We start from the raw sequence: 27,705 nt of genomic DNA, 5'->3' as shown, positions 1-27,705 counted from the left end.
ACGTTATCATTATTCCCTTTGGTCTAAGACTGCCCTCCCCGCAGCTTCTCCTTTCAAAGACCAGACACACATAATCAGAGGAAATTCTTCCTTTTATTTCCACTCACAGAGCCCCCTTCCAAAAGGATCAGTCCCCTGCCCTCCCGCACCTCCCCCAACACCTTCACAAAACACTGATTTCCTCCCAGAGCTAAAATGTACACCCCATCACCCATTATGGCCTCTCCCCCACACCCCCCAAATATGCACCTGCTCTGCCCAGTCAGCTACCTCTGGGTTCCACCTCCAAATGTAGTTCCCGAGGCCACTTGGTCTGTTTTGCTCATTCCTTGGGCACCTTTCTTTGAGCCCTCCCTGACTTGGTCTCCAGATGGCGTCCCTGTTCTCCTTTGCACAGATGTTCTGCAGGGCTTCCTGGGCTCACTTCCCTGCTTGAGACGGGGTTTCCAAGCTCTCCCCTGCCTCCCAGATTCCTCATGGGCCTCTGTTCCTCAGATGTAACTTGAAGGGTGTAAATGCTGACTCATGCCAAACATTTCATGATTCTGGGGGGTGGGAAGGGGAGGCAAGAATAAAAGGGGAGGGGGGAAGAGAGGGAGAAGAGGGGGAAGGAGGGTTTGGAAGGAAGCTGGAGGCAGGAGGAGGATTGGGGACCCTCCCCCCTCCGCCCCGGAGCCGAAGACCAGCGCCCCCTACAGCCCGAAGCCCTCGCCCGGCTAGCTGTTCCTGGTCCTCTGGCTGCGAGCCTTGTACACTTCGATGAGCAGATCCTTGACGTACTGGATCTCCCGCTCCACCGACTCCGCCCTCTCCCTCAGCTCCCGGTTCCGCGCCTCCAGCCCCTGGCACTCGCCCTCCAGGGCCTCGCCCTCTGCACGCTTCCTCTGGCGGTACCTCAGAGCCGCGGACTTGTTCTGGTCTCGCTTCTTCTGCTTGCGGTCCCCTCGGCTGGCAGCAGGACTTGGGTAGGGGGCGGGGCGGGGCGGGGGCGGGGCTTGCGGAGGTTGGGGCGGGGGCGCCAATCCCAAGTCCCCCTGCCCAGCCTCACTGCGGCAGTAGATGGCCAGCAAGTCGAGGGTGTCCAGGGAAGGGGGCTGGGGGAGGTCAAAGGTGGGCAGGGGGAGGGGGAGAGGGAGGGAAGATGCCGGTGCCGGCGGCGGCGGTGGTGGCGGCAGTGGCGGCAGAGGTGGGGAGGATGGTGGGAGCAGAGGGGCATCGAGGAAGTAGTCTTCCATCTGCTCCAGCTCCTTCTTGAGCAGGGAGGCCATAGCTTCCAGGTCAGGTGGGGGTGGGGAAGGTGGGGGGAGGGCACCTGAGGGCAAGGGGGGCTCCAGAGGGAGCAGGGCTGTAAAGTCGACCCGTTCGGTCATCCAGTCAGAGAAGCCGTCTCCTGGAGGATTGCAGGACAGAAAGCTCCTTGATTTCCTAATCCTCCACCCAACCAGATCTCACTCATGCCCACCTCATTCATCCCATTCATTGAGTTAAACCACCAGCCAGCCAACCAACCAATCAACAACTCATCAGTCAACAGACCAGCCAACCAACCAACCAATAAACCAAACATCTAACCAACCCGTTAACCAACCATCAATGACCCAAATGAGAAAATAGTCAACCAGCCATTTCTTCAACTGTTCCAACATCCTCCTTACTGATTACCCTGCGTCTCTGGTTTCTTGATTTACTCTTAGTTTATTATAGATGGTAAACTAGATCACATGTAAACACACCCTGTTTCATCTTTAATTACTGAAACCCCACTATGTGCCAAGCATTTGGGATACACTTCCCTCATAGCTCAGTTGGTAAGGAATCTGCCTGCAATGCAGGAGACCCAGGTTTCATTCCTGGGTCGGGAAGATCCCCTGGAGGAGGAAATGGCAACCTGCTCCAGTATTCTTGCCTGGAAAATCCAATGGACAGAGGAGCCTGGTGGGCTACAGTTCATGGGGTCGCAAGAGTCAGACACAACTTAGCGACTAAATCACCACCAGTGAATCAAACGGGCTTCCCAGGTGGTGCTAGAAGTTAAGAATCCACCTGCCAATGCAGGAAATGTAAGAGATGCAAGTTTGATCCCTGGGTCATGAGTATCTCTTAGAGGAGGGCATGGCAACCCACTCGTATTCTCGCCTGGAGAATACCATGGACAGAGAGAGGAGCCTGGTGGGCTACAGTCTGTAGCCATGATCTGGCGACTTAGCACTCAAGCACGCAATGAATAAAATACTTACTGCTTCAGGGGCTCTGCCTGTGCTGTTTCCTGCACCTGAAAAGCTCTTCCTTTGGGTCTTTTTATGGGTTGTTCCTTACCATTCCTTAGGTCTCAGCCAAAATGTTACTGGTTTGGAGAGGGTTTCTTGGCTCCCCCCGCCAAACGTGTCCTCGTTGTCATTTTTTTTTTTCTCATTGCCATTTTTAAACTCAGCTAAGTGTTTCCCACTTATTCCCATGCATCATTTAATTTGTCTCCTGCATGTCTTCCCAGTAGAGTGTGAGCTCCAAGGAGGCAAGGATCATGTCAGTCTTGTTCCCAGCTGTATCCCCTAAAACAGTGGCTGACATATTATGCTGTTGTTGTTGCTTAGCTGTTCAACTTTTCAAGCCATGTCCAACTTTTTGTGACCCCATATACTATAGCCCACCAGGCTCCTCCATCCATGGGATTCTCCAGGCTGGAGTGGGTTGCCACTTCCTCCTCCAGGCTTTTTTCCCAACCCAGGGATTGAACCTATGTCTCCTGTGTCCCTCGAATTGCAGGTGGATTCTTGACCTGCTGAGCCATTGGGGAAGCCCTATTACAGGTACTCATTAAAAAATATTTATCAGATGAAAGAATTCTTTCTTCTTCTCTCCCCCCAGCTCACCCCACCTCCATTCTTCACCTACTCTTACCTGCCAGGGGCTCTCCCCCCCCTGGAAGCCCGCCCTCCAGGGCTCCCCCAAGGACCTCATAGGGGCCCAGGGGGGCAGGGGCCAGGGGGAGTTTCCCATAGTCTACGAGCCAGCCCAGCCCGCTAGCTGGGAGCAGGGTCCTGTCCAGCTCCAGCCCCAGGGTCGCCAGGAGTGACATGGCTGCAGCAGGGGCGCTGGGCACCGATGGCAATGGAAGAGGCTGCACCAACAGCTGGGAGGAGGCTCTGGAGGTTGCTCAGCTGGGCGAAGACAGGCACCAAGGCAAAAATGGAGGACCTACAAGTGTGACAAAAATGTGAGTGGGTCAGGATCAGCCTCACCTACTATTGCCAAAGCCACAGGGAAATCAAGCCACCTCCCCAGAGTCCCAGGATTCCTCATCCTTTCAGAATTCTAAACCTGTCCTTTCCCTGTATCTGAGCCCCACCCACTCCCAAGGGAATTCTCTTTACGTTTGGCTTATTTCTCAGAATTCCCAAGACCCAATCCTTCCAAAACAGAAACCTAATGGTCTCCCAGGGGAATTTCCTTAAAGTCTTTCCCACTCACCCCAAATATTCCCTTTCATTTAAAAAAAACAAAACAAAACCCACACTCAATCCCAGGGGAATTTTCTTCCAGTTACATCTCTTCCTCTAAAATATAACTTTTAGGCCCCACACCCTCCCTAGATTCCAGCTCAAATCTGTTCCCATGGGAATTCCCCCTTGTCCCGCCCGGTCGTCAAAGTTATCCGTTCAAATCGCAGTTCTCCCTTTAAATTTTGGGGCTGATCGCCACTCTCTCTCGAAGTCCCGCCCCTCACGGTATATTTTAGCTTCACCCCTCCCCGATGATTCCCCAGAGGCCCCGCCTCTTTCTCAGGCAGAAACCCCACCTCCCTCAGCAAAAGGTTTCGTCAGCCCCGCCCCTTCCACAATGGGTAACCCCGCCCCCAACCCCGTCCTCGGCGACGCCTCTTATCCTAGCTCCTTCCCCTAAACAGGTCGTTTCTAATCCCCGCCTTCTCCCCTGTCAATCTAAACCAGTCCCCGCCCCAGCAGGCGCCTGAATGAAAAGGAGGGAAGATAAGCTCGGCGCCTGAGCAAAGTGGGAGGCGGCTCTCTCGCTGAAGGCTACAGCGCATGCGCCATCTCCCGAGCCGTGCCGTAGCCACCGCCCTCCTGAGGACCAGTGAGCATGTGCGGCTGCTTAATCCCCCGCCCTTTGAGCAAAAAATACAGCCTCAGGTGGGCAGCTGCGCATGAGCAATTGCTCGCAGACAGTCAGGGCGGGGGTGTGGGGAAGCCACCGCGTCTGGGAACTAGTGCGCAGGCGCACACGCACGTGGCTATCTTCTTTAAACACCAATTGTCCGGAAGAACGCATCCGCCCGAGTGCGCATGCTCCGTCGCGCGAGAACGCTCGTCTTCCCTCTTCTGCGCCTGCGCGACCGTGATTCCTCAGTCTCCCCACCCCCCCCAAGCTCGGTCGCGAGGGCCGCGAGCTTCGAAAGGGCGGGAAAGGCAGTTGGAGAGGGAGGGGCGAGCGGTTACTCACTCCATGGCTGCGCAAAGGAGAGGCGGCGGCGGCCTTGGCTGAAGGGAGACGGCAGGAGCGGAGAGCGCAGGCGCGGTGAGCGCGGAGACTGGCCGGGGGCACAGAGGGGTCGCGGCTACAGAGCCATGGCCGGGGGTATGCGGGCAGAGGCGGCGTGGCGGTAGAGTGAGGAGAGACCGTGATCTGAGGATGGGGAATGAGGCGGCCCCGGGGACTGGACACAGATATACCGCGGGCGGCGCAGCACGGCCTGCGCGGATCCTTCCGCGCCCCGCCCCACGTGGCCCCAACCCGGAGGCGGGCCTGCACCCCTGCCCTCGGGGATCTGATCCCGGCTTTCGATCCCGGGGGTTCAGGCTTCTCCTTCCTCTTACCCGTGGATCTAGGCCCGCTTTTCTCCCGACTCCGGGGGTTCCGACCCTCCCTTCTCTCTGAGTCTGGGTTCCGGCCCTCTGCTCCCTCTGATTCTGGTGACTCGATAATCCCTCTTCCCCGAGACTCCGGCCGGTTCATTTCTCCTTTGCTTTCCCCTGCTTCGCGAATTTCCGGCCAGCCACATGCTACTCTCTTCATCCTTCAACTGCCGTCCCACTCTGAGAACCTTTCCTGTGGCTTAGAACCTGGCGTGAGTCACAGAGCGCGCTCCAGGCAAATCCCAGGCCGGCGAAGGTGGCCTTCGGCAAAAGACCTGAATTCTCTAGCAGCCTAGACAGGAGACTATCTGTAAAACGCGGAGAATAATCAGTTGTACCTGGTGGGGTCATTTGTGAGAATCAAATGAGTCGTTGCCTGTGAAACTGAGATCCCACTTCATACATGCTCTTTCAACCTCTTACTGTGAGTAGGAAGGAACCCTGGGGCCGGGTGTCACCCCTTCCGACCCCCCTGGCAGGAACCCCAGACGCTAGACCATCCAACACTTGCTAAAAGGTCATCCTTGTGTTTCTTTTACCTCCTCCAAGGTAATTCCCAGCCATCCCCGCCCTTTCCCATTCACAACATGGACGCTCGGCCCCATCTTGGTGCAGCGAGTCAGTTATCACCCTCAGGCTTGTTATCTTTTCTCTGTCTCCTGCCCACCTACCCTCAACGCTTATCCTCAGCATTCCTTTCAGGTCAGTTGGTTCCTTCTTTTGTCCATACCCTCCACCTAAGCTCCCTTTCAGACTGCCCTCTACCTCAGCTCCCCCGACCCCACCATCAGTCGTGCAGGTCTGCCAGAAATAGCAAGATCTGTAATCCATTGCTCAAAGAGATGGGACTTCCTAACCATCCCCTCCCGGTACGCTGGACCCTCCCAGCCCAAGTGGTTGTGGGTCTTTTCCTGTGCTTCAGAAACCCATCCTCCGTTCGTCCACAGCAGGACATTACACCTGGAGTTGAGCTTTTCCTGGTGCTTATGAGACTGAATCAAGATCCAGAGAAGACAAGGGACCTTGATCTTCAGAGTTATCTGAGAATGAAGGCAGGCTTTTTTTTCTTCCTCTAAGTTCAGATGCTCTTTTTTTTTTTTCCAGATTTATTGGGATATGATTGACATGTAGCACTGGGTAAGCTTAAGGCGTACAGCATAGTGATTTGATTGAACATACCTCATAAATTGATTAGTAAGTGTAGAGAACATTATCTCCTACAGATAGAAAACTGAAGAAATAGAAAAAAACACATCCTGTTTTCCTTGTGATGAGAACTCTTAGGATTTACTCTTGTAACAGCTTTCATACACAACATATGGTGGTATTAATTAGGTTTATTGTATATTGCATCCCTAATACAGGCTACTCTTGCATACAGGAAGTCCTTCTTGGAATCTGACCACATTCCCTTCACTTTATCCACTCTGCCAGTATTTGAGCTCTTGCCCTATAGGGGCTGTTTTTTACTGAGGCAACAGAGTAATGGTTAAGAGCTCAGACTCTGGAGCCAAGCTGTTGGATTCAACCCCTGACTGCACCCCACTTAACTAGCTTACTGGCAATTTCCCTTCCAAGTGCCTTGCTTTCCTTAATAGTTCTAGAATCAAATACGGAGTTGAGTTAGTAGAAACATGCTGATGGCCAATGTATGTGGCCATTGACAGTACCTATTTCTTAGTATTGAGGATTAAATGAATTAATCCAGGTCAGGTGCCCTTGGTCTAGTGCCTGGCACAGAGTAAGGTGTTACATAAGGGATTCATTGTTACTATTAAGGTGGATATGGTTTATCTCTAGTGCCCAGCAGTAGTGCTTCTAAAGGTCTTTAAAATAAGGACTGACTGCCACTCCTCAGTGTTGAGTACTAGCATGTGGGATTGGGGGGGACCATTGGACAGGCTGCTGGCAGTGGGCACAGTCATCCCCCAGTCTTCTAGATTATAACTGGTGGACTAGGTAGAGTATTTTTCTTTAACTTTTTGTTTTGGAATAACTAGATTGACTACAAAGCTGCAAAGACAATACAGAGAGTTCCCGGGGAACCCCTCACACAGCCTCCCTGCTCCCCGTGGGCATCTTGTGTTATACTGGTGTTTATCACAACTCGGGAGGCAGCGTCAGTCTGTTTCTGTGACCTACCCCCTCGCCCACCCTATCTTCCCCCTAGAAAGCCGAGTTACACTTAGTTTTCACGTCTCCTCAGCAACCTCTGGTCTGTGGAGGCTTTTCAGACTTTTCTTGTCACCTGTGACTTTGATATTTTTGAAGAGTGCAGGTTAGGTATTCTGTGAACTGTTCCTCTTTGGTTTTGTCTCATAGACTGGGACTTGGAGAAGGAAATGGCAACCCACTCCAGTATTCTTGCCTAGAGAATCCTGTGGATGGAGGAGCTTGGTGGGCTGCTGTCCGTAGGGTCGCACAGAGTGGGACACGACTGAAGTGGCTTAGCAGCAGCAGCAGCATAGATTGGGACTATGGGGTTTTGAGAGGATGGTCAGGTTAGACAGTTAATAACTTGAGAATGAACTTAGTATGGAAATCTTGCTACCAGTTGCTTGCAGTGTGCTGAGAAGACCCTGGGCGCGCCGCGGTCCCTGCCCCCTGTGCCTCTTTCTCTCTTCAGCTGGGTCCCACAGAATTGAGTCCTGGTGCCAATCACCCCGCCCACACAGCCTGACTCAGTTCTGCAGAGCGGGCGCCAGCAAGCACACTGAGCTCCTAGCCCTTCCCAGCCTATCCCAACTTCTGGGCAGCGGGTCATGGGTGGTGCCTGGGAGCCCAGGTCTTGGCACCCTGCGCCCTCTCCCCACACCCACCCCTGATCTGGATCCTTGGTCCCTCCGGGACTCAGATGACTCCGGCTCCCCGAGCTTGGCCAAGTATTCGGGGTCCAGCTGCCCGCTCCCTGTGCACCTTTCAGCTCCTGGGCTGAGGCTGGGAGCCTGGGTGGGGCTGCTGGGGACTCTTTTTCATTGCGGAGGAGCCAGGCTTGGGGAGTGAGGCGGCAGTTGCAGGCTGGTTGCGTCACCCCGGCTCTTTGATGGGGAGGGGGAGTGAGGGGGTTCTCTGGGGGCCGGCTGCACACCTGGCAACGGTTAGCGAAGCCCTGGATTGGGGAGACGCCCCAGTCCAGTAAGGGAGGGGATTAGGCAGGAGGAAGGAGAGCCTGTGCAGAATGCTGGGAATCAAGGCTCAATGCCAAGAAGGGGCTCAGATCACAGAGGCTGACCCGCGGGGCTTGCAGGGGGCAAGGCAGAAGCCCGGGGAGGCAAGAGGGATTGTGCAGGGCCACACTGCTGGTTAGAGCGCTGCCCTGCCACACACCTTCCAAGGGCCTGCAGGCCCCAGGGAGAGCCTGTCTCTGCTCAGACGTGGAGGGGTCCCTGACCCCAGCTCGGGACATAGCCTACTGGGAGGCCGCTGGACCGGGACCTTCACCTCAAGTCTGCTGCTGCTCACTAGTGCCAAGTTCTGTTGGTTGCCACCTGCCCCCTCCAAGCCCCCTGCGCCAAAGGAGGCCCTCCTTGCCTGTTCTATCGCAGAGCCCACTGCTTTCCCAGTCACGGTGACAGCCTGGTGTGATGGAAGAGGCACCGGGTTTCTATCAGATGGACCCAGCTTTCAGCCCCACGCCCACATCACCTGATCCTGCTCAGGGTGCCACCGTGGCCCTGACTGCTGGGCCTCCGCTGCCTTCTTAGAAGTGGCTCCGGTGGCTCCTTGGCCTTTTGATCAAGGGAAAGGTGGCTCAGAGCATTGTCTCTGGAGCCAGCCTGCTAGGTTCACGCCCCAGCTCCGCTTCTTCTTTGACCCTCAGCAGATGGCATCTTCTCTCTGTGTGACATAAAATGGGGATAAGATGACCCACCTCATAGGCTTATTGTGAGGATTATATATGTAAATGTATGCAAAATTCCTAGAACTGGGCCTGCCTGCCTAAGTATGAGCATTATTTCTCTCCAAGGCTTGGATGCTGAGAGGATTGTGTGAAATGCTGTAGGTAAAGCCCAGCACTTACGGCCAGCCCATGGTCGTTTCTCTTCCTGTTCCTACCACACTTCGTTCTGCTTTCGGAGCCCCTCGAAAGCAGATGTTTGTGTGCCTGACCGTTTCCCTGAGCACTTAGAGGGTAAGTCAGGACCTCCTCATTCCCAGGAACTGTTCCACACAGCCCCCAGCCTTCTATGGCCTCACAAAGCATCAGAACTTTTTTCCTGGCTGCGCCGCGAAGCATACAGGCTCTCAGTTCCCCAACCGGGGATTGAACCCATGCTCCACCCCCCTGCGACGGGAGCAGAGTCCCCACCACTGGACCACCAGGAGCATCCTGCGTCGGTTCTGTTTTTGGCTTTGCTGGGCCTTGTTGCTCTGCGGGCTTTTCTCTAGTTGCAGTGGTGGGGGGGCTGCTCTTCATTGCAGGGTATGGGTTTCTCGTTGCAGTGGCTTCTCTTGTTGAGCACAGGCTCTGGGGCGTGTGGGCTCAGTAATTGGGGCAAGTGGGCCAAGTTGCTCCAGGGCATATGGAATCTTCCCGGACCAGGGACTGAACCCGTGGCTCCTGCACCAGCAGGCAGATTCTTTACTACTGAGCCACCATCAGTTCCTTTTTAAAATGAGTTGCTGAGACACAGAAACTGGGGAAATCAATTCTGTGTTCCCTGAAGAGGCCCTTGGGCAGCTGTCTAGATCATGCAGGCCAGGAGCAAGGGTTGGGAGTGGGCGTCCTGGCAAACAAGGACCAGAAGGCCAAGGCCAGTTCAGCTGGGGAAGGGCAGTGCAGGGGCCAGACACACAGCACGGGTCTGCCACGTGCCCTGTGGCTCAGAGTCCGCCAGAGCCCCTTCTCTTAGTGGCTTCAGACAACACACATTGATTCCCTTTCTCTTCTGGAGGCTGGCAGTCTAAAAGGGTCTTTCTGGTACAGTGATCCCAGATCTTCTTGGCACCGGGGACGGGTTTCGTGGAGAACAGCCCCTCATCTCCCACTGTGCGGCCTGGTGCTAACAGGCCACAGCCTGGTGCTAACAGGCCACGGCCTGGTACAAGTCCATGGCCCGGGGGCTGGGGACTCCTGTTCTCAAGGCTCTAGGGGAGAATCCATTTCCTTGCCTTTGGGCCCTTGTGAGCACTCTGGGGCACACCCCAATAATCCAGGATAGTGTCTTCACCTCAAGATCCTGAATGTAACATCTGTAAAATCCCTTTGACCATATAGGGTAACATACAGATGCTAAGGATTAAGATGGGGACATATCCGTCCCACCACTCCTCCCTCTCAGAGCCTCAGTTTCCTCATCTGAGAGATGCAGGCTGCCAGCCCTGGGGTGCCCCTTCACATGCATGCAGAGAGTGGACAGGGCAAACAAGGTAGTTGGCAACACAGTACCCTGGCCCTCGGGACACTCGCTCCTCCCTGTGTGCCCTTAAGCAGGGCCCCGTGCACCCGTGTGCCGCATCAGTGGAGCAGGGCGGAAGACCCGAGAGAGTGTGAAAGGGCCTCGGACGACGCCAGCCCTGCAGGCACACGTGCCAGCCTGGCGGTGCGGAGCTTCCGGCTTTACAGAAAAGAGAAAGCTAGACCTTTCCACAAGGTCCAGGTTTTAAAAGGTTGGTGAGTCATTCACAGAAACCCCAGCGAACTACGAGTGTGGAGAGGTGGGGGCCAAGGGACCTCCCTGATGTCTGCGTGCAGAGTTGCCCCGTCACACACCCCAAAAATATGTCCTCCTCTGCCAGGGCAGAGAACAAAAAAAAACAGAAGTCCTCAGGGCAGGGTCACCACCACCTGCCGGCCTGACCCAGACTGAAAGGGGGCCAGCCTTGCTCAGACGCTGCCGGGTCCTGTGTAAAGTCGTGGGGAGCAGAGAAAGGGGTCTCTAAGAGTCATCGGAGAGGGTTGGGGGCCTCCGTCAGCCGTCCATACCCCCAACCAGATGCCACCACGGACGCGGGTAGTTAATTTGGGTTTCCTGCTTGTTGCAGTTGGGGGTGCCCACCTTGGGGGCCCATGGGGCATCTCAGGAAGGGGCTGGGCTGGGCTGAGTGACTGGGGAGGGTTCAGGGAGGCGGGTTTCACTCTGGATCAGAGGCCAGCGGGGAGCAGGGGCATCTGTGGCCAGTGTCGGTTATCCGTGGAGCCAGTGCTGTGCTGAGTGAAGAAGCGGCTGTCGGCTCTGAGTCAGGAGGGCGGTGGTTGGTCATTTTTGTGCTTTGGACAGCATTTGTGTTCTGGTCTGTGTTGAGCTGCGCCGTGATCCGCGGCCCGCGTGGCCTTGCCCAGTGCTTCCGTGGAGCTGTTTGTGCCCAGCAGGAGAGCACCAGGCGGCTGTCAGAGCTGCTCTTCCCTCTCTCAGCAGATAGGCTTGTCCTGCCCAATGGGGCCGGGAGTGGGGGCAGCCTGTACCCCTGCCCTGGGTGCACGTACCCCTGGGGTCCTCTAGCTCAGAGCAAAGGAACGAGGCTGAGATGAAGGCAGCCAGCAGCGCTGGATGGCCGGTCACGGGGAGAGCCAGGGGAATGGGGCAGGGGAGCTCAGCGGGGAAACCTCACAGGCACCCCCCACACAGACCCGTGGGGATATTTGCGGGCCAGCAGGGCCCTGGACCACAGACCTGTTAGGTTTGTTCAAGAGCCCTTTGTCCCCTTCCTCCAGCCCACCCCCACCTAGAGCAGGAGCAGGCTCCGGGGTGGGGAACGGGTGCCAGAAAAGAGCAGCTGAGGCCCCCCTTCCCTCCGGGTCTCTAGGTGTCTAGCTTGCAGTGGGGGAAGCGGACAGCACTGAACTGGATTCGAGAGTGAACCGAACCACTGAACTAGTCTGGAAGGTGACGAGATGGCCTGGGATGTCATCAGGGAACAGGAAGGGGTACTAGGCGTAGCATGCAAGGGGACGTTGCGTGGCGGTGGGAAAGGCCCCTCTGGAGAGGCTCCCGAGGCCCCAGTTCAGCTCCGGGGCCAGACGGCCTCAGTCAGTGCTGCTGCCTGGGTGACTCTGGGCGAGTTACTGAAGTTCTCTCCACTCCTGTTTGCCCATCTGTGAGATGGAAACGCTGGTGGTCCCGCTCTTTGGGTTGTAGTCAGTACAGGCAAAGGTTTCCCAGGTGACTGAGTGCTAAAGAATCCACCTGCCAGTGCGGGAACGTGGATTCGGTCCCTGAGTCAGGAAGATCCCCTGGAGGAGGAAATCCAGTGGACAAGGGAGCCTGGCGGGTCCAGTCCGTGGGGTTGCCAGAGGACAGGGCGCGACTCAGCACAGACGCGCGACAACCGGTGAAGCGCTACAGTCGGGGCACAGGATAAATGTCCAGCAGTGCTGGTGCGGCGACTGCTAGCCAGGGACAGGTAGGGGCTGTGGTTGCTTCTAATCTCAGAGTCACAGCCACCCCGCCCCCCACCTCTGGTGGTTTTTACCTGGTTCCCGGAGAAACCCTCTCCATGGCAACTGCCTCTCCCCTGGGATGCGGGTGTTGGTTGCAGGAGAGAGGCTGGGCGGGGGCCGCACAGGGCCGTGGATTTCTGTCTAGCTGCATACACACACGTGTCCACCTGTGGGGCCCATAAAGCCCCAGCCCTGGCAAGTCTCCCTCTCCGAGTCTTGTCTGGGTGGTCTCTCTGCTCCAGGCTGTGTTTCCACTGGAGCCCCCTGCTGGCCTCAGCTGACTGGAGCTTTTAGGCTCCAGTCTCCTCCCCAGCCTGTTCTCAGCCAGCTTCACCCATCCCCAGAAGAAAGCACAGTCCCGCCTTTAGAAGCATCTCTGCCCAGCCCCTCCCTGGCATCCCATGCTTGGTTGGTTTGCTTAATGGCTTTATTGAAACAGTGCATAATTCACATCCATTTATTAAACTGTACAAATTCAGTGGGTTTTAGTACATTCAGAGTTGTGAACCTATTACCACAATGTAATTTTGGAACATTTTTTATCCCCCCAGAAAGAAACCTCATGCCTCTTAGCAGGCACTCCCCACGCACCCATCCCTAGGCAGCCTCTCGTCTGTTTTCTGTCTCTGTAGACAACGCCTGTAATGGACATTTCGTGTGAATCGGATCATACAGTAGGAGTCTAGTTTTCTAGGTTCATCCATTTTGTAGCATATATCAATAGGGTTTTAAGGGCTGTATAATATTCCATTTTATCCACTCATCAATTGATGGTCATTTGGGTTGTTTTTACTTGTTGCTGTTACAGAATATTTTTGTACTAGTTTTGTATGGATGTATGTTTTCATTTCTCTTGGGAGAGGTCTAGGAGTGTAACTGTCGGATCATAGGATGACTGTATGTCTAAGGAACTGCCAGACTGTTTTCCAGAGTGGCTGCCCTGTCGTACATCCCCACTGGTGATGAATGAGGGTTCAGATTGCACCATCCTCACCACGCTTGCTGTTACCCACCTTCTTTATTATTGGCATCCTAGTGGCATCTGTGAGCTGGCATCTCGTGGTTTTGATTTGCATTTCCCAGTGGCTAAGGATGCTTTCCCTGTGCTTACCAGCAATTTGTATACCTTCTTTGGCATCCCGTGGTTTTGACACAGGGCATTTTCTACTGTTCCTCAAGGCAGCAGACCCTTGCCTGTCTGAGCTTTGGCCTGGAATGAGCTAGTGACCTAACCTCTTCTCACCCTAACTCCTCCGCATCCTTCAAAACAGATTTAAACATCCTTTCCTTCCCTGGGACAGTGTCCTTGCCCCTCCCCTGAGCTTCTAGTAGGTTCTCACCAAAGACCTTGCGTGGTGTCTGCCGTGCCATCCAATAATCTAATTCTTCGTTACCCTCAGTAAGCTCTGAATTATTTGAGGGCGGGACCTTGTTTGACCCTGACTTTGACATTTATGTTGACACTGAGCAGGTATCTTAACTCTGGAAAGGAGATGCTAATGGTACTGACCCCACGGTAGGAACATCGTAGAACTAAACCGATCCGTACATGAAGAGCACTTGGCATGGTACCTGGGACAGAGCAACCTGGGCCTGTTTACTCGATCAACAAGCGTTTGCGGAGTGCCTGCAGGGGCCTGCAGCTGTCCCAGGCCTTGGGGTACAGCAGTGGAGAGCACAGCCCCAAATCCTGCCCTTCCTGCCCTCTTCCAATGGGGAGACAAACAACAGACGAGATCTGTAAATGGAATGTGTCGTATTTCAGGTGGTGCTGGGTTCCTAAGGATGGCCAAGGGAGACGTCACTGAGCAGGTGACATTTTACATTGTAGCAAAGACCTGAAGGAGGTAAGGGGGTAAGCCATGGGGCCGTTGGGAGAGTGTTCCACGGAGCGAGAACAGCAGGTGCAAAAGCCCTGGGGCAGGAGTGCTCTCGGCATGTGTGCAGAGCAGCAGGAAGGCTTGTGGGACCAGAGTGGCATGATGGGGGCAAAGGGCACTTAGAGGTTGGCGCATGGGCACCTTTTGGCCATTTGGGAGTAATGCTGCTGAGAATATTTGCACACAAGTTTTTGTGTGAATACCTGTTTTCATTTCTGGTGGCTTTTCCTTCATCACATTTATAACACTCTGGGGTTTTACGGACAGGTGGCCATGCCATATTGTCTTTTGTTTGCCCAGTTCAAGGCCTGTCTTGTCCCAAGTCTCAGTGGATGTTTGATGACTGAATGAATGAGGTGTGTTTGTGGATTATCCACACATGTGGCACATAACAGCACTGAATGGCTGGTGCGTTTATCAGTATTTTTTAATAAATGGAATTGGTACATCAGACTGGCAGAACTCTCCTAACTTCGGGTGCTGACAGGTTGTAGGGAAATGGTTGTCTCAGGCACTGCCAGTTAGAATAAAGCAGATACAGGCAGGCTGGGGAGTAGTTTGGCTGTCCCTAGTGAAACCAAGATGCCAGTAGCTCTTCTGGGATCTGCCCTGGAAAAGTGTCTGCGCCTGTGCCTGAGAAAGCATGACTGCGTGTGCTTGTTGCAGTATTGTTTATAGTAAAGAAAAACCAGAAGCGTCCTAAATGCCCATCAGTAGTTCAGTTCAGTCGCTCAGTTGTACCCAACTCTTTGCGACCCCATGGACTGCAGCACGCCAGGCCTGCCTGCCCATCACCAACTCACGCTGCTTACTCAAACTCGTGTCCATTGAGTCGGTGATGCCATCCATCCATCTCATCCTCTGTCATCCCCTTTTCCTCCTTCCTGCCTTCAGTCTTTCTCAGCATCAGGGTCAGCAATGAGTCAGTTCTTCACATCAGGTGACCAAAATATTGGGGTTTCAGCTTTAGCATCAGTCCTTCCAGTGAATATTCAGGACTGATTTCCTTTAGGATTGACTGGTTGGATTTCCTTGCAGTCCAAGGGACTCTCAAGAGTCTTCTCCAACACCACAGTTCAAAAGCATCAATTCTTCGGCACTCAGTCTTCTTCACAGTCCGACTATCACATCCATACATGACTACTGGAAAAACCATAGCTTTGACTAGACGGACCTTTGTCAACAAAGTAATGTCTTTGCTTTTTAATATGCTGTCCAGGTTAGTCATAGCTTTTCTTCCAAGGAGCAAGCGTCTTTTAATTTCATGGCTGCAATCACCATCTGCAGTGATTTTGGAGCCCAAGAAAATAAAGTCTGTCACTGTTTCCCCATCTATTTTCCATGAAGTGATGGGACCAGATGCCATGATCTTAGTTTTCTGAATGTTGAGCTTTAAGCCAACTTTTTCACTCTCCTCTTTCACTTTCATCAAGAGACTCTTTAGTTCTTCACTTTTTGCCATAAAGGTGGTGTCATCTGCATATCTGAGGTTATAGATATTTCTCCCAGCAATCTTGTTTCTAGCTTGTGCTTCATCCAGCCCAGCATTTCTCATGATGTACTCTGCAAATATGTTAAATAAGCAGGGTGACGATATATAGCCTTGATGTACTCCTTTCCCGATTTGAAACCAGTCTGTTGTTCTATGTCCAGGTCTAACTATTGCTTCCTGACCTGCATACAGATTTCTCAGGAGGCAGGTCAGGTGGTCTGGTATTCCCATCTCTTGAAGAATTTTCCACAGTTTGTTTTGATCCACACAGTCAAAGGTTTTGGCGCAGTAAATAAAGCAGAAGTAGATGTTTTTCTGGAACTCGCTTGCCCATCGTTAGAGGTATGGGTAAATGTGGTCTAGTCACACCACATTTTATTTATCATTCCTTCTAGCTTACTGGTTTACAGCAGCTGTAAGGAATGAAAAACCTGTTGAAAACTACAAATTGTGGAGTGACACACACAGTATGATCCCTTGGGAGTAGAGAAAACATGTGAGTAAAATTATTTGCTCTGGCTGTGAACACGTGTGGAAGTGTATGTAGATAAGAGATACACGACAGCTTTTCACCTGAGTACTTCACAGGCATGGGGACCGGGGTGACAGATAGTGATCAGGGGACTCTTGGCTTTGTCGGTGATGGCCAAAACAAGATTTTAAAGAAGGGACTGGTGTATTGATTGTTCCATTGAAGTTTAAATGTGGAATGCAGTTAGGTGGAGGGAGAAAAATCTTTCAGTGCAAGAACAAGATCTTGTCTAGTCCCGTTATATTGAGAGTGTTTCTAGAATCTTAAAATCTACCCCTCTGGCTGTTTCCTGACTTTTCCAGTCGTCTAACCTGATTTGTTTTCCCTGTGGGGAAATTTGCCGTTTCCCACCACCTGAGCTCCTTCTGGTGCAAGTTTGGGCCTCAGGAGTGAGAAGTGAGAAGGAGAGTGTAATTGCTCATTAGTGGTGAGGTGATTGCTTGGGGTAGAGAGGCTGTTTTCCAGGGAAGAAAGGGAGAAGCCAGATAGCTGAGAACCTCTGGGTCCAAGAAGCATTTTTGTACCCGCTGGAGGCAGTTCAAGAGGCAGGAAGCTGAGGGGTTTCTGAGAGCGCTTCCTCCTCCATCTAGTGAGGATGATACGTGTGCGTGCTCAGTTGTGTATGACTGTTTGCAACCCCATGGACTGCTGCCCACCAGGCTCCTCTGTCCATGGAGTTCTCCAGGAATACTGGAGTGAATAGCCATTCCCTTCTCCAGGGTATCTTCCCAACCCAGGGATCGAACCTGTGTCTTCTGCTATGGCAGGTGGATTCTTTACCACTGTGCCACCTTGGAAGCCCCGGTGAGGATGATAAGCCTGCTTAAAATGACCTCTAAATATTGTCAGTACAAAAAAGAGTGCTCCTGGCTCATGCAGCCTTGTGTGTACAGTGGGAGAGAGTGCAACCTGCATTTGCTTAAATGTGTCGAAAATCTCTGGAAAGAGGCCCAAGAAACCCAAAAGCTTGTCTCCAGGGAAGAGAGGTTGCTGTGGGGGTGAGGGGGGACCACAGAGACCCCTCTTGTACCTTTTGAACATAGAACCATGTGAGCAAACTATTCATAAAAAGTATGTAATTTTTGTTTTTAAAAACACCCACAAGCAGAACACGTGTGAGCAGGCCTCCTGGGGGGTTGGTGTGCAGGAGCATTTGGGGATCTGTTCATGTGAGCAGGGCATGGCGGCAGGACAGGGGCCAGGCTTCCCACAGACCCTCCTCCCCGCCCCCCCCCGCAGGCAGGCCGGCCCGCCTCCTGTTTATCTGATGCCTGGGAGGGCGAGAGGCCTCCAGGGTGCCGTCCACAAGGAGGCGCAGGCCCGCGGAAATCAGGACCAGAGCCGGCCGCCTGAGGAGGTGCGAGGGCAGCTGGAAACTGCCTCTCCCTGGTCTCTGTCCTGTCTCCCTGTGGGGACGCCTCGTGCTGTGGCGGAGGAAGGGCCTCTAACTGCCCGGGAGCGGGGGTCTGTTTCCAGCCCCTGGAATTGGCTGGTCCTACCGGGCTGGGCGGTTGGGTAAGAGCCAGGCGGAGTGGCCCGGGTCCCCAGCAGCTCCTGCCTGGCCCCTGGTGCTGTCTGCCCCCGCCCCCCTCAGCCTGGATGAGTCTTCCTGTCCCTTCGAGGCCTTTCCCGTGGCTTCACCCCGCGCTCTGGTCAGGCCCTGCGGCCCGTCTCGCTTCTCTGGAACCTGGAACATCCGAGCTCTGCCCCGGCTGAGGTCTGGGTAGCAGGCGGCTCGCCCCGATCGGCTGATTTCCATTCTTGTAGGGCATGCTCTCTGGGCTTATCTATCCTCTGAGGTTTAGAGGGGTTTTCTTTGACTCAAGGGAGAGAGGGGATCTGATTCAAGAGAGATTTAAGAAACAGGAGCTCGTGGGCTTGGGCCTGGCCTGTGATGAGACAGCCCAGGGGAGGTGTGGTGGGGTCAGGCAGGGCGTCCCTGCACTCACACCGCAGAGGTACCAGCCCGGCTGATGACCACTGGTGTCCGATCCCCTCTCTTCTCTCCCCTCTCTCCTCCCCTCCTCTGGTCTCTCTGAGCCCATGGCTGCAGTTCCTCCAAGTCTTAAATGAAGAGCTAATTCTGCAGGGAAAGCGCAGTGGGCGCTAAAGCTGCCTGTCCTGCCTGGGCCGGGCTGGGCTCAGCGCTGTGGGCAGCACCACCAGGTGGCCGTGGGCGGGATGCCGGGAGCGGCTGCTGGGTCGCTTCCCACGGCTGCAGTATTATTAACTGCAATGATAGGTTGTTCCCTGGGCCCCAAGAAGGCACCGGGTACAATGCTAAGCGCTTGACACAGATCGCCGACTGTTTCATCTTCCCAGGGACCATATGATTCTGGAGCCGTCATCCTGTTTTTTCAGATGAGGAAACTGAGACCCTGGGAGATGAACTTAAAACTAAGATCCCAGGGCTGGGAGTGGAGGAGCAAGCGCTCAGAACGACAGGCTGCAGCGCCCACTTCTTGGTGCTGGGCTGTGTCCTGCCAGGCGCTGACAGAAGAGCGCGGGCTGGACGTGTTGACCGCTGTAGGCCTGCTGCGCTGAGTGAAGAAGAGTTTGTTAGGAAAGAGGGAGGCGGCCTGGGGGGAGGCAGCTGCCCCTGTTTGGTGGAAAAGCCTTGCTCTGGGAGGGTCACTCAAGCTTCTGAGGTGACAGGTGAAGGGCTGCGGGGGTCGGGCAGGAAGCAGGGTCCTCCCGGCTCTGCTGCGGGTGGGTGGCCTGGCTGCCAGTTCTCCGTGACGGGCCCTTGACCCCAGCCGGCGGCCTGGAGGTGCATCACTCCCTCGGCCATGCGTCTGCATGAGCACCCCACTGCCTGTCTAATACTGATTTCTGACACATGCTCACCTCCTGCCCTAGAAGCTCAGCTCCCTTCCAGGAACTCCTGTCTGCTGCTGTGTGCCCTTGGAGAAGTTGCGTCACCTCTCTGAGCCTGTCTCCCATTCAGGAAGGTTCGGTGTGCTGCCCCCTAGTGCTCCTGGCCGGTCCTGCTCACACAGGTGGCACCCTGTGAGCGACACAGGGACATCCTGCCCCGTGGGGCTGACCCTGTCACTCCACGAGCCCCCTCAGTGCTCCAGGCCACCCTGTCCCTCCCTTTGTCATACGTGGGTGTCTCACACGTCCACGTCCAGGAAGTCACCCCGTGGCAGAGGATGTCCAGGCTTTCAGAATCACAGCTGTCCTTACCCCCGCGCCAGGATGGGTTTCCCGTTCACTTACCTTTACCAAGCCCTGCCCTTCACCTTCTTGGTCCCCCACTCTTGTGTTAAGTTCTTGTTGCTGTTGTTACACATTACCGCAGACTTAGCAGTTTAAGATAACACAAATATTTCCTTGCAGTTCGGGAGGTCAGAAGCCTGAAGGGGGTGCCCAGGGCTCTGTTCCTTGTGTGGGCGCAGGGGAGAGTCTGGGTTGTGCCTTTTCCAGCTCGCGGAGGCTACCTGCTCTCCTTGGCTCGTGGCCCCGTCCTCCAGCTCCAGAGCAGCAGTGTAGCGGCTCTCGGAATGTCTTTCCAGGTTCACAGTCCCTCTGGCTCGCCTCTTCTGCCTCCCGATTCCATTCAGAGCCCTCGTGATCACATCAAAAGCTCACGCAGATAATCCAGGGTCGTCTGCCCGCTTGGGATCCTTAATCATATCCGTGACGTCCTTGTTGCCACGCGAGGTCCCAGGTTCTGAGATTAGGGTTAATCTTCCCTTTCGTCCAAGGCTGAGGTCTTCCCTCCCCTCGTATTCATGCTCAGACAGACACCCCTGTTCTGAGTATCTAAGGAAAGGAGAGCCCAGGGCTCAGAACAGTGCCGCCTGCTCCAGCCACCCCGGTTCCACACTGGGGCTTGTTCTGGCTCCTCTGGCCGCCCCCTCGCCCCTGCGCTGGCACCCCGCTGCCCCGGCCCACCCGGTCTTTCCTCCAGGACGCTGAGCCTCGTCTGACACCCCGAGTACTTCCCTGCTGGGATGTGAGAGAGACTCCTGTCTCGTCCACAGCCGTATTTCCAGGGCCCCGAGCGGTGTCTGTGCAGAGGAGCTGCTCGTCTATCCCTCTAGTGTGCTCTCGGTGGCCCCCGTCCTCGGGGATGGACCGCGTTTTGCTGTGTTGTCGCTGTACGTAGGGTAGGGCCGAGTGAGTGCTGGGGTGAATAAAGTAGATGGAGCTTGGGCTTGGAGAGGCTGAGGAACTAACCACAGAGGGCAGGTTGGTGGATCTGAGCGAAGGTGGCAGTGACGGCACAGAACTGCGTCCTTGAAGCCGGGGATGGCCGCGCCTGTGCGTGGGGATCCCAGACTCGGGACTGCAGGCACCTGGGTGTGGCGTGGAAAGCAAGGGCAAGTGTGCGGGGGCAGCTCTGCCAGTCTCGCCCTCAGTGGCCTCGAGGCAGCCCCGTGGGCTAGAGAACCCGCTGCGGCCGTGGCTGCCCAGGCCGAGCACCCGGCCCGGGCCACCTGCCCCTCTTCCCAAGAACAGCATCACTTCCCCCTGCAACAGCATCCGCTTCTCTTTTAGGAAAGCCCACCCCTTTGGTAACACTGGAAAAGCCCTCGTAAAGGGCAAAGGGTTTTTTGCGTATGTTTCACCACATCTGTGAGAACCTCCCAGCGTTCTGGGGGTCAGTGGTAAGTGAGCAGCAACACCCAGGACGAACTGCGTCAGGACACGTTCACCACTCTTCCTGGGTCCGTGGCATCCGAGGTGTTGGAAGGAGAGGAGGCATTTAATAAACAGTGAACCGTTAAACCAGACAAGACACCGGGGCGTGGGCGGGTGGGGGAGATCGTTTTCTTTGTGGTCTCTTAATCATATAAAAAGTGAAAACTTTCTATAAATGCTTTTCGGAAAAATTTTAGCTGCAGCTTATTAATAGCAAAAGCTCTCTTGAGTGCGCTATTGCGGATTGAGCCGTGTGGCTGTCCAGGCACTTCTGTCCACTGGCTGGTAACAGACCTGGCTCGAGACGGCTCTGCAGTGAACTGGGCCAGGGTCTCTTTGTGCCCAAAACAAGGAACCCAACTTTGTGCCTGAAAACAAGGAGCCGTCTTGCAGCTGCTTTTAGATGAGAACAAGATGAACATGTGAGGGAGCAGAGCGGAAGCTGGGGTGCAGAAGAGTGGCCATGCCCCTGAGCAGGGCTGCTGGCCCGTGACCAGGGGCCCATGTGATGAAGGAGAGATGAGAGCTTTACAGTGCGGGGTGCGAGGGTTGGCTAGTGCCCGCCTCGGGGTGGAATTGCAGGTTGCTTCCGTCTGAGCCTGCCCTCCCCGATCTGTGCCCCGGGGTCATCATCCGACCTCCTTGTAGGATGGGTGTGAAATTGGCTGGCTTGGGGGGCGGGGCGCTGTCGGAGCCCGAGCCAGCCGCCCCCAGACCACGCTTGTCTCAACCGGGGAATGGGTCACGTAGCCCAACACTCCGCAGGGCAGTGGTAGCTGACCGTGAGTTCACGTTAGACTCGAGGCCAGCTACCACCACAGTCTTTTCCTGAGAACATCCCAGCTGGGTTGGATTCACAGCCCCTCGGGGCTCCCTCCCTTGCTCCCCGGCTTCCAGAGGTGACAGTGCGGCGTGTGTCTGCGTGGGGACCGTGGCCTTGAGCACCGCACCCTCCTGACTTGCCACGCTCCAGGCCCGCAGCAGCCACTCCACTTTCCTGACGAGGGCGCTGGGTCTCGGGGTCCTCCAGAGTCACGGGGCTCCCCCCGTACCCATCAGGCACTTTTGCTCCCCAGCTATCTTCGTTTTCTGTACTGCTCTCACAGATATCGCAAACTTAGCAGCTTGAAACGATGCACCTTCATTCTTTTGAAGTTGAGATCAGGGTCCAGAATCGGTCTCACTGGGCTGAAATCAAGGAAGGCTGGTTCCTTTTAGAGACTGCAGGGGAGAGCCGTTTCCTTGCCTTTTCCTGCTTGTAAAGGCCACCTGCACTGCTTGGCCTGTGGCGCCGTCCTCTGTCTCCCAAGTTCAAGGCACGTTACTCCAGCCTCCGCTTCCACCTTCCGGTGGTCTCTTCTCTAGTCCTGTCTCTGCCTCCGCATTTCAAGATCCTTAGTCACGTCTGAGAACTCCTCCTGCCACTTAGGGTCATTGGCCCCAGGCTCCGGGCGGCGGGGCCTGCGTGTCTCTGGAGGGCCATGTTTGGTCCTGGTGTTGATGTAAAGTCCACGCGCTGGCTCCCCTGCTGCCTTCAGCACAGCCTCTGGGATCCAGCGCCGCCCCACAACCAAGACCAGATGTGGCTGAGTGCCAGCCTGGGGGAGGTGGTGTAATTCACCCTGTCTGTCCCGCTCATATTGTGATTCTAGAACCCGGCTGCACAGGTTCGCTGGTTCTTCAGCGTGAATTTACACTCGAGGATCGTTTTCAAAAACCTAGCTTATCAGTTATGTTTATTGTACAGGCAGGAACGAGCACTTGGAAGCCACTGCAGATTAGCAGGGAGGCCATCCATGTGTAGTCCTGCATCTCGGTGTGTTTCTTTCCAGCCCTGCTTGTTCAGGGTCGCTGTGTTTTTCCCCAGCAGAGATCACACTGCTGCGGTGAGTCTGTGTTCTGCTTCTCTCTGTTGTCATTCCCAGCGTTTCTTGAGTGTAGTTAAGAGGCTGTATCGGTAGGTAGGATGCAGAGCTTGCTTTATATCTGATGCCCAGGTGACCCCGTAATTGGTGCCAGCGCTGGACGGGGCGCTTGGTGGATTGGGCCTGTGGCCTGGGCTCAGCTCCTAGTAGATCACCACAGCCCCCTGAGCCCCAGTTTCCTCATCTTGGACGTGGGGACACCATCTCCGCCTCCAGACAGCAGTGAGATGTCATTTACGTGAGCAGCCCACCAGCAGGCAGTGCTTAGCTTGTGATCACTTCCCTGAAAATGGCTCTACCCAGGACGCCCTCCAACTCTTTCTTCTCCAAGTCACCTTTGACTCTGCAGCTACCAGATGGCTTTGCTCAGGGCTTTTTCAGATAGAAAGTGGTCACCTTTCACTGAACAGGGATGTGCTGGCTCCCCGAGCTTCTAATGAAGACCAGGCGGGGTTGCTGAGCAGGACCAGGGTTTCTGGCGGCTCTCACTCTCGGCCCTTTCCTGCTCTCCTCTCTGCTCTCTCTGGCGGCGCTCACTGTCCCCCGATGCTCATCCTCCGTGCCCTGCACCTGCAGGTGGGGCGGTCTCTTGGCCAGCCTGAGTCTCCACGGCCCCTTGAAACCAGTCCCTGCGGCCAAGCACCAGGTGCTCTGAGCACTGCGCCCGCGTGCCCTCTGTCCTCCTAAACCAGCTCGGGGTGTGCCCCAGAGGGAGCCTTTGGCACCCAAGGCCCTGTTGTAACTCAGCTTCCCGGGCCTGTCTCTGAGGTCCAGAGGGACTCTTGGGGTGGTGCCAAGTCAGCCTGCCCCTCACGCATGTGCAGTCAGCAGGGAGAAAAGCGCCTGCTCTTCAGCCTCCCCTGCCACAAGCAGTGGGCCTCCCGCTGGTACTGACCCTGCTAGACCCCCCAGGGCTGGGGCCTTACGTCCTTGCCCATCTTTCCTAGTTCAGCAGGGCCTGGTTAGGTTCCACAGCAGGAAGAGGAGTGGGAGGCCGCTTATCAGACTTGAGGCCTACCTCCCTGCAGACTGAGCTCCATCAGGCTGCTGAGGTGGTTTTTCCAGATGTGCCGTCTGATCATGTCACTTCCTCTGCTTTGCAAATCTTCCCAAGGTTGCAGACACCGGTGGATTTGCTTTGGAGCCGGAGTAGCTGCTGCCCCCAGAGTCTGGAGCCATGAGCGGGTTTAATTTTGGAGGCACTGGGGCCTCCACAGGAGGGTTCACATTTGGCTCCACGAAGACCGCAACGACCACGCCTGCCACGGGCTTTTCTTTCTCCACGTCCGGCACTGGCGGGTTTAGCTTTGGGACTCCCTCCCAGTCGGCTGCCAGCACCCCTGCCACCAGCCTGTTCTCACTCGGCACCCAGACTCCTGCCACACAGACCCCAGCCTTCAGCTTCGGGACCACGACGCCTGCACCAGGAGCCACCGGATTTTCCTTAGGGAGCAACACCCCGAAGCTGAGCCTGGGCAGCACGGCCCCAGCCCCGGCCCAGCCCGGCGGCTTCGGGCTCGGGGGCAGCACGCTCAGCAGTGCCGTCTCCAGCGCCAGCGCCAGCACCAGCACCTCCGCCCAGGGCACAGCGCCCGGCGGCTTTGTGTTTGGCTCCACCGCAGCATCTGCTGCCCCGCCCACCACATCGACTTCCGGGGGCTTCTCGTTCACGGCTGGGAGCACATCTCAGACTGGGACCTCTGGCTTCAACATAGGCTCCATGGGGGGCCCGGCCCAGCCCCCAGCCCTCAGCGGGCCCTTCACTGCGGCCGCTCCAGCAGCCACTGGAGCGGGAGCCGCACAGCCAGCCGCGCCCACTCCCGCCGCCACCACCGCCAGCGCCGGGCCCTCGCTCTTCACCTCGCTGGCTGCTGCTCCCACATCGTCCGCCGCCACCGGGCTCTCCCTTGGCACCCCAGCAACCACCACGGGGACAGCAGGAGCGGGGACACTGGGCTTCAGCCTGAAGGCCCCTGGAGCAGCTTCCACCACCTCCACGGCGACAACCACCACAACAACGACCACCACCAGCACCAGCACCACTGGCTTCTCCCTGAACATAAAGCCCCTGACTCCAGCCGGGATCCCCAGCAACACGGCGGCCTCCGGGAGTGCGCCTAGCGGTCCCAGCGCGGCTGCCGGGGGATCCGGCAGCGCTGCGCTGACCTACGCCCAGCTGGAGAGTCTCATCAACAAGTGGAGCCTGGAGCTGGAAGACCAGGAACGGCACTTCCTGCAGCAGGCCACGCAGGTCAACGCCTGGGACCGCACGCTGATCGAGAATGGCGAGAGGATCACCAGCCTCCACCGCGAGGTGGAGAAGGTGAAGCTGGACCAGAAGCGGCTGGACCAGGAGCTCGACTTCATCCTGTCGCAGCAGAAGGAGCTGGAGGACCTGCTGAGCCCGCTGGAGGAGTCGGTCAAGGAGCAGAGCGGCACGGTGCACCTGCAGCACGCAGACGAGGAGCGCGAGAAGACCTACAAGCTGGCTGAGAACATCGACGCGCAGCTCAAGCGCATGGCCCAGGACCTCAAGGACATTATCGAGCACTTGAACACGTCGGGGGGCCCGGCCGACACCAGCGACCCGCTGCAGCAGATCTGCAAGATTCTCAACGCGCACATGGACTCGCTGCAGTGGATCGACCAGAGCTCGGCGCTGCTGCAGAGGAAGGTGGAGGAGGTGACCAAGGTGTGCGAGGGCCGGCGCAAGGAGCAGGAGCGCAGCTTCCGCATCACCTTCGACTGAGCCCGGGGCGGGGGTTACTGCCTCGTGGTTGGGGTGCAGGGAAATACGTGTTTGTGTGTTTCTTTCAAACAGTTGTGCTGTTGATAGAACTGTTCTCTGGTTTGACTTTTTGTCTTAGTGAATAGAAAGTATTCTCAGTGCTCTGGGCCAGGCTGCAGCCTCGTGGGTGTGGTTCCTCCACGTCCTAGACCCTCCACCTGCTACAACCACCCGCCTCCAGTTGTGCTGGAGGAGGGCTGAGCCACCAGAGAGCCACCTGTCTCCCAGCCGAGGCGCTGGGCCGCCACTCTGCCCGGCAGAGTCAGAGATGCCGGGAGGAGAGCTCCATCTTCACGGAGCCAGCTGCCTGGAATGAGTGAGCAGTGCAGAGAAGTGGCTTGTGGGTGGAGCGGACAGTGGGACGTTTTCAGAGGAGGAGAGACCGGTCAGAAGAGAAGAGCGGTCTCCCCTCGCCTGGCCCTAAAGCTGGGTCGGTGCTGTCCCGCGGGCCCACTCCACGCTGAGCTTGCGAGCGTGCCTTTGGTAACGCTGGCCACACAAGACTGCAGACTCCTCGCTTCTCTGCCTCACCGAGAGGTGGTGCACCCTGTGGGCAGGGCTTGTTTCCTGTCCCCCTTGTGTGCTCAGCACAGCAGTCCCTGTCACAGCATCAAACAGATGAAGAGTAGAGATGAGACCGGCATAAAATGCTCGCCCACCGAATGAATGCCTGTGGAGGTGGCCAGGGTGCCAGGGGCAGCCACAGACTTGATTCTGCACCTCCCGGAGTCGAGACAAACCTGTCTGGTTCCAGTGAGATCCAGTGTCCAGAGCCAGCCGTGTCCCAGGGGTTTTCTGGGTTTGTCTTTACACTCTGCTGTACTCTGAAATACCTACAGCTGTATGTTGCTTCCCTAAATAAAATGTATTGTGGAATTTAAAAGCTGCTGTTTCTGTGGATAACTTAGAAGGAGAAGGTTGGGAAAAGAGTAGGTTCCAGGTCATGCTTGTGGGGGAAGGCGCTCAGATCTTGCTCGTGGCGCGGGGCAGGAAGTCTGCCCTCTGGCCTCCCTTGGCTCGCGCACACTAAGCTGTGTTTTGGCTCTGGAGTGCCCAGGGCTTGTTCCTGCACATACATGGTCCACTTTGCCAAAGTCATGACCATGAGTCATTTCCTCAGGTCATCTTGGACTTCTAGAGACCACTGTCTCATCCAAGCGGAAGACACGGAAGAGAGCGGGGAACAAACCAGAGGCGGGAGACCCCAGCAACCCCAGTTGCTTCTCCAAAGGCTCCACCCCCCTGCGACAGTGGCCCTCTGTAGTCTGGGAGCCGTGACCCCATCCGGTACCCGTATCCCACCCCCTTGAGTCCCCTTGGGAAGCAGGAAGTAGTATTTTACCTGCATGTATTCATTCAGCATCCATCTTTGGAGCACTTGCTACACATCAGATCCCAGTCTGGCACAGGGGTTTCAAAAATGGAACCACCCATGAGGGTCCCTGCCCACCTGTGAGGTCATCTTGGCAGGGGCCACACAGTCATGATAAGAAAAACAACTTTCTTGAGCTTGCATTTCCAGTGCATAGCATATACCTGTTAGTTGGCATGTTAAACATAAGTGAAGCTTAATTCCTTTCTTAGTTTTTTAGTTTTTTTTTTCTTTTTAGAGTTTCCTGGCTGTCCAGTGACTGAAAGATTGAAAGACTTGGCCTTTCGATACGGGGGTGTGGGTTCAGTCCATTGTGGGCAGCTAAGATGCCACATGCCTTGCAGGCCTAAAAACCAAAATGTAGAACAGAAGCAACATGGTAACAAAAACTTTAAAACTGCTTCATGTCAAAAAATCTTTTTAAAAAGATTGTAGTTCTAATATTTTCTTCTCACACCCAAGGGGTCTCGCGCACAAAGCTTTTGAAGAGCGCAGGTGGTTGTAATACGTTGGCACGACAGCCTTGCAGGAGGGGTGGCTCTGGTACTTGGGCACCATGGGGAGAATGGCCCCCAACGGCTTCCTGGGGGACCAGGGAGTCCCCAAGATTCCAACAGGGCCAGCCGCTGTGACTGGATGCCACCCTGTGATGCTGGCTTCATTGTAACTGCAGTTTCCCTTTCCAGGAAGAAAACACACAGATGCGTTTCCCTGTCAGTGCAGACACATGGCTTCTTAAGTTCCTCTTCATTCATTAACATGAAGACAAGTGTGGTGACTAAATTTGGAGTCAGAGGCTTTTAAAAAGGTGAAT

General features: G+C 55.6%; 2 protein-coding genes across 3 annotated transcripts; one reads left to right on the top strand and one right to left on the bottom strand.

Annotated features, from left to right (window-relative positions):
• Window positions 1-148: 148 nt before the first annotated feature.
• On the bottom strand, window positions 149-4,658 carry ATF5 (activating transcription factor 5). Of its 2 annotated transcripts, XM_068991979.1 has the most exons (4): window positions 4,459-4,658; window positions 2,899-3,195; window positions 895-1,390; window positions 149-545 (listed from the first exon to the last, which is right to left on the bottom strand). In XM_068991979.1, the coding sequence occupies exons 2-4, from the start codon at window positions 3,074-3,076 to the stop codon at window positions 524-526; spliced, it is 696 nt and encodes a 231-aa protein (XP_068848080.1). In that variant the 5' UTR covers window positions 3,077-3,195; window positions 4,459-4,658; the 3' UTR covers window positions 149-523. The 2 variants fall into 2 exon arrangements, with proteins under 2 accessions (XP_068848080.1, XP_068848079.1); XM_068991978.1 differs by having other exon boundaries at window positions 149-1,390.
• NUP62 (nucleoporin 62) lies at window positions 4,433-26,337 on the top strand. Its single transcript, XM_068991977.1, has 2 exons — window positions 4,433-4,533; window positions 23,846-26,337. The coding sequence occupies exon 2, from the start codon at window positions 23,909-23,911 to the stop codon at window positions 25,478-25,480; it is 1,572 nt and encodes a 523-aa protein (XP_068848078.1). The 5' UTR covers window positions 4,433-4,533; window positions 23,846-23,908; the 3' UTR covers window positions 25,481-26,337.
• Window positions 26,338-27,705: the final 1,368 nt, after the last annotated feature.

The sequence above is a fragment of the Capricornis sumatraensis genome, chromosome 20 (genome assembly GCF_032405125.1).
Source record: "Capricornis sumatraensis isolate serow.1 chromosome 20, serow.2, whole genome shotgun sequence".
Lineage (NCBI taxonomy): Eukaryota > Metazoa > Chordata > Mammalia > Artiodactyla > Bovidae > Capricornis > Capricornis sumatraensis.
The sequence above is the reverse complement of the archived record's forward strand: the minus strand, read 5'-3'. Positions and strand labels throughout refer to the sequence as shown.

Coding starts and splice junctions, on each gene's coding strand:
- NUP62 (XM_068991977.1), top strand. CDS start 23,909: ATGAGCGGGTTTAATTTTGGAGGCACTGGGGCCTCCACAGGAGGGTTC.
- ATF5 (XM_068991978.1), bottom strand. CDS start 3,076: ATGTCACTCCTGGCGACCCTGGGGCTGGAGCTGGACAGGACCCTGCTC. Junction 1,391..2,898: donor GGGGGGAGAGCCCCTGGCAG/GTAAGAGTAGGT, acceptor GCAATCCTCCAG/GAGACGGCTTCTCTGACTGG.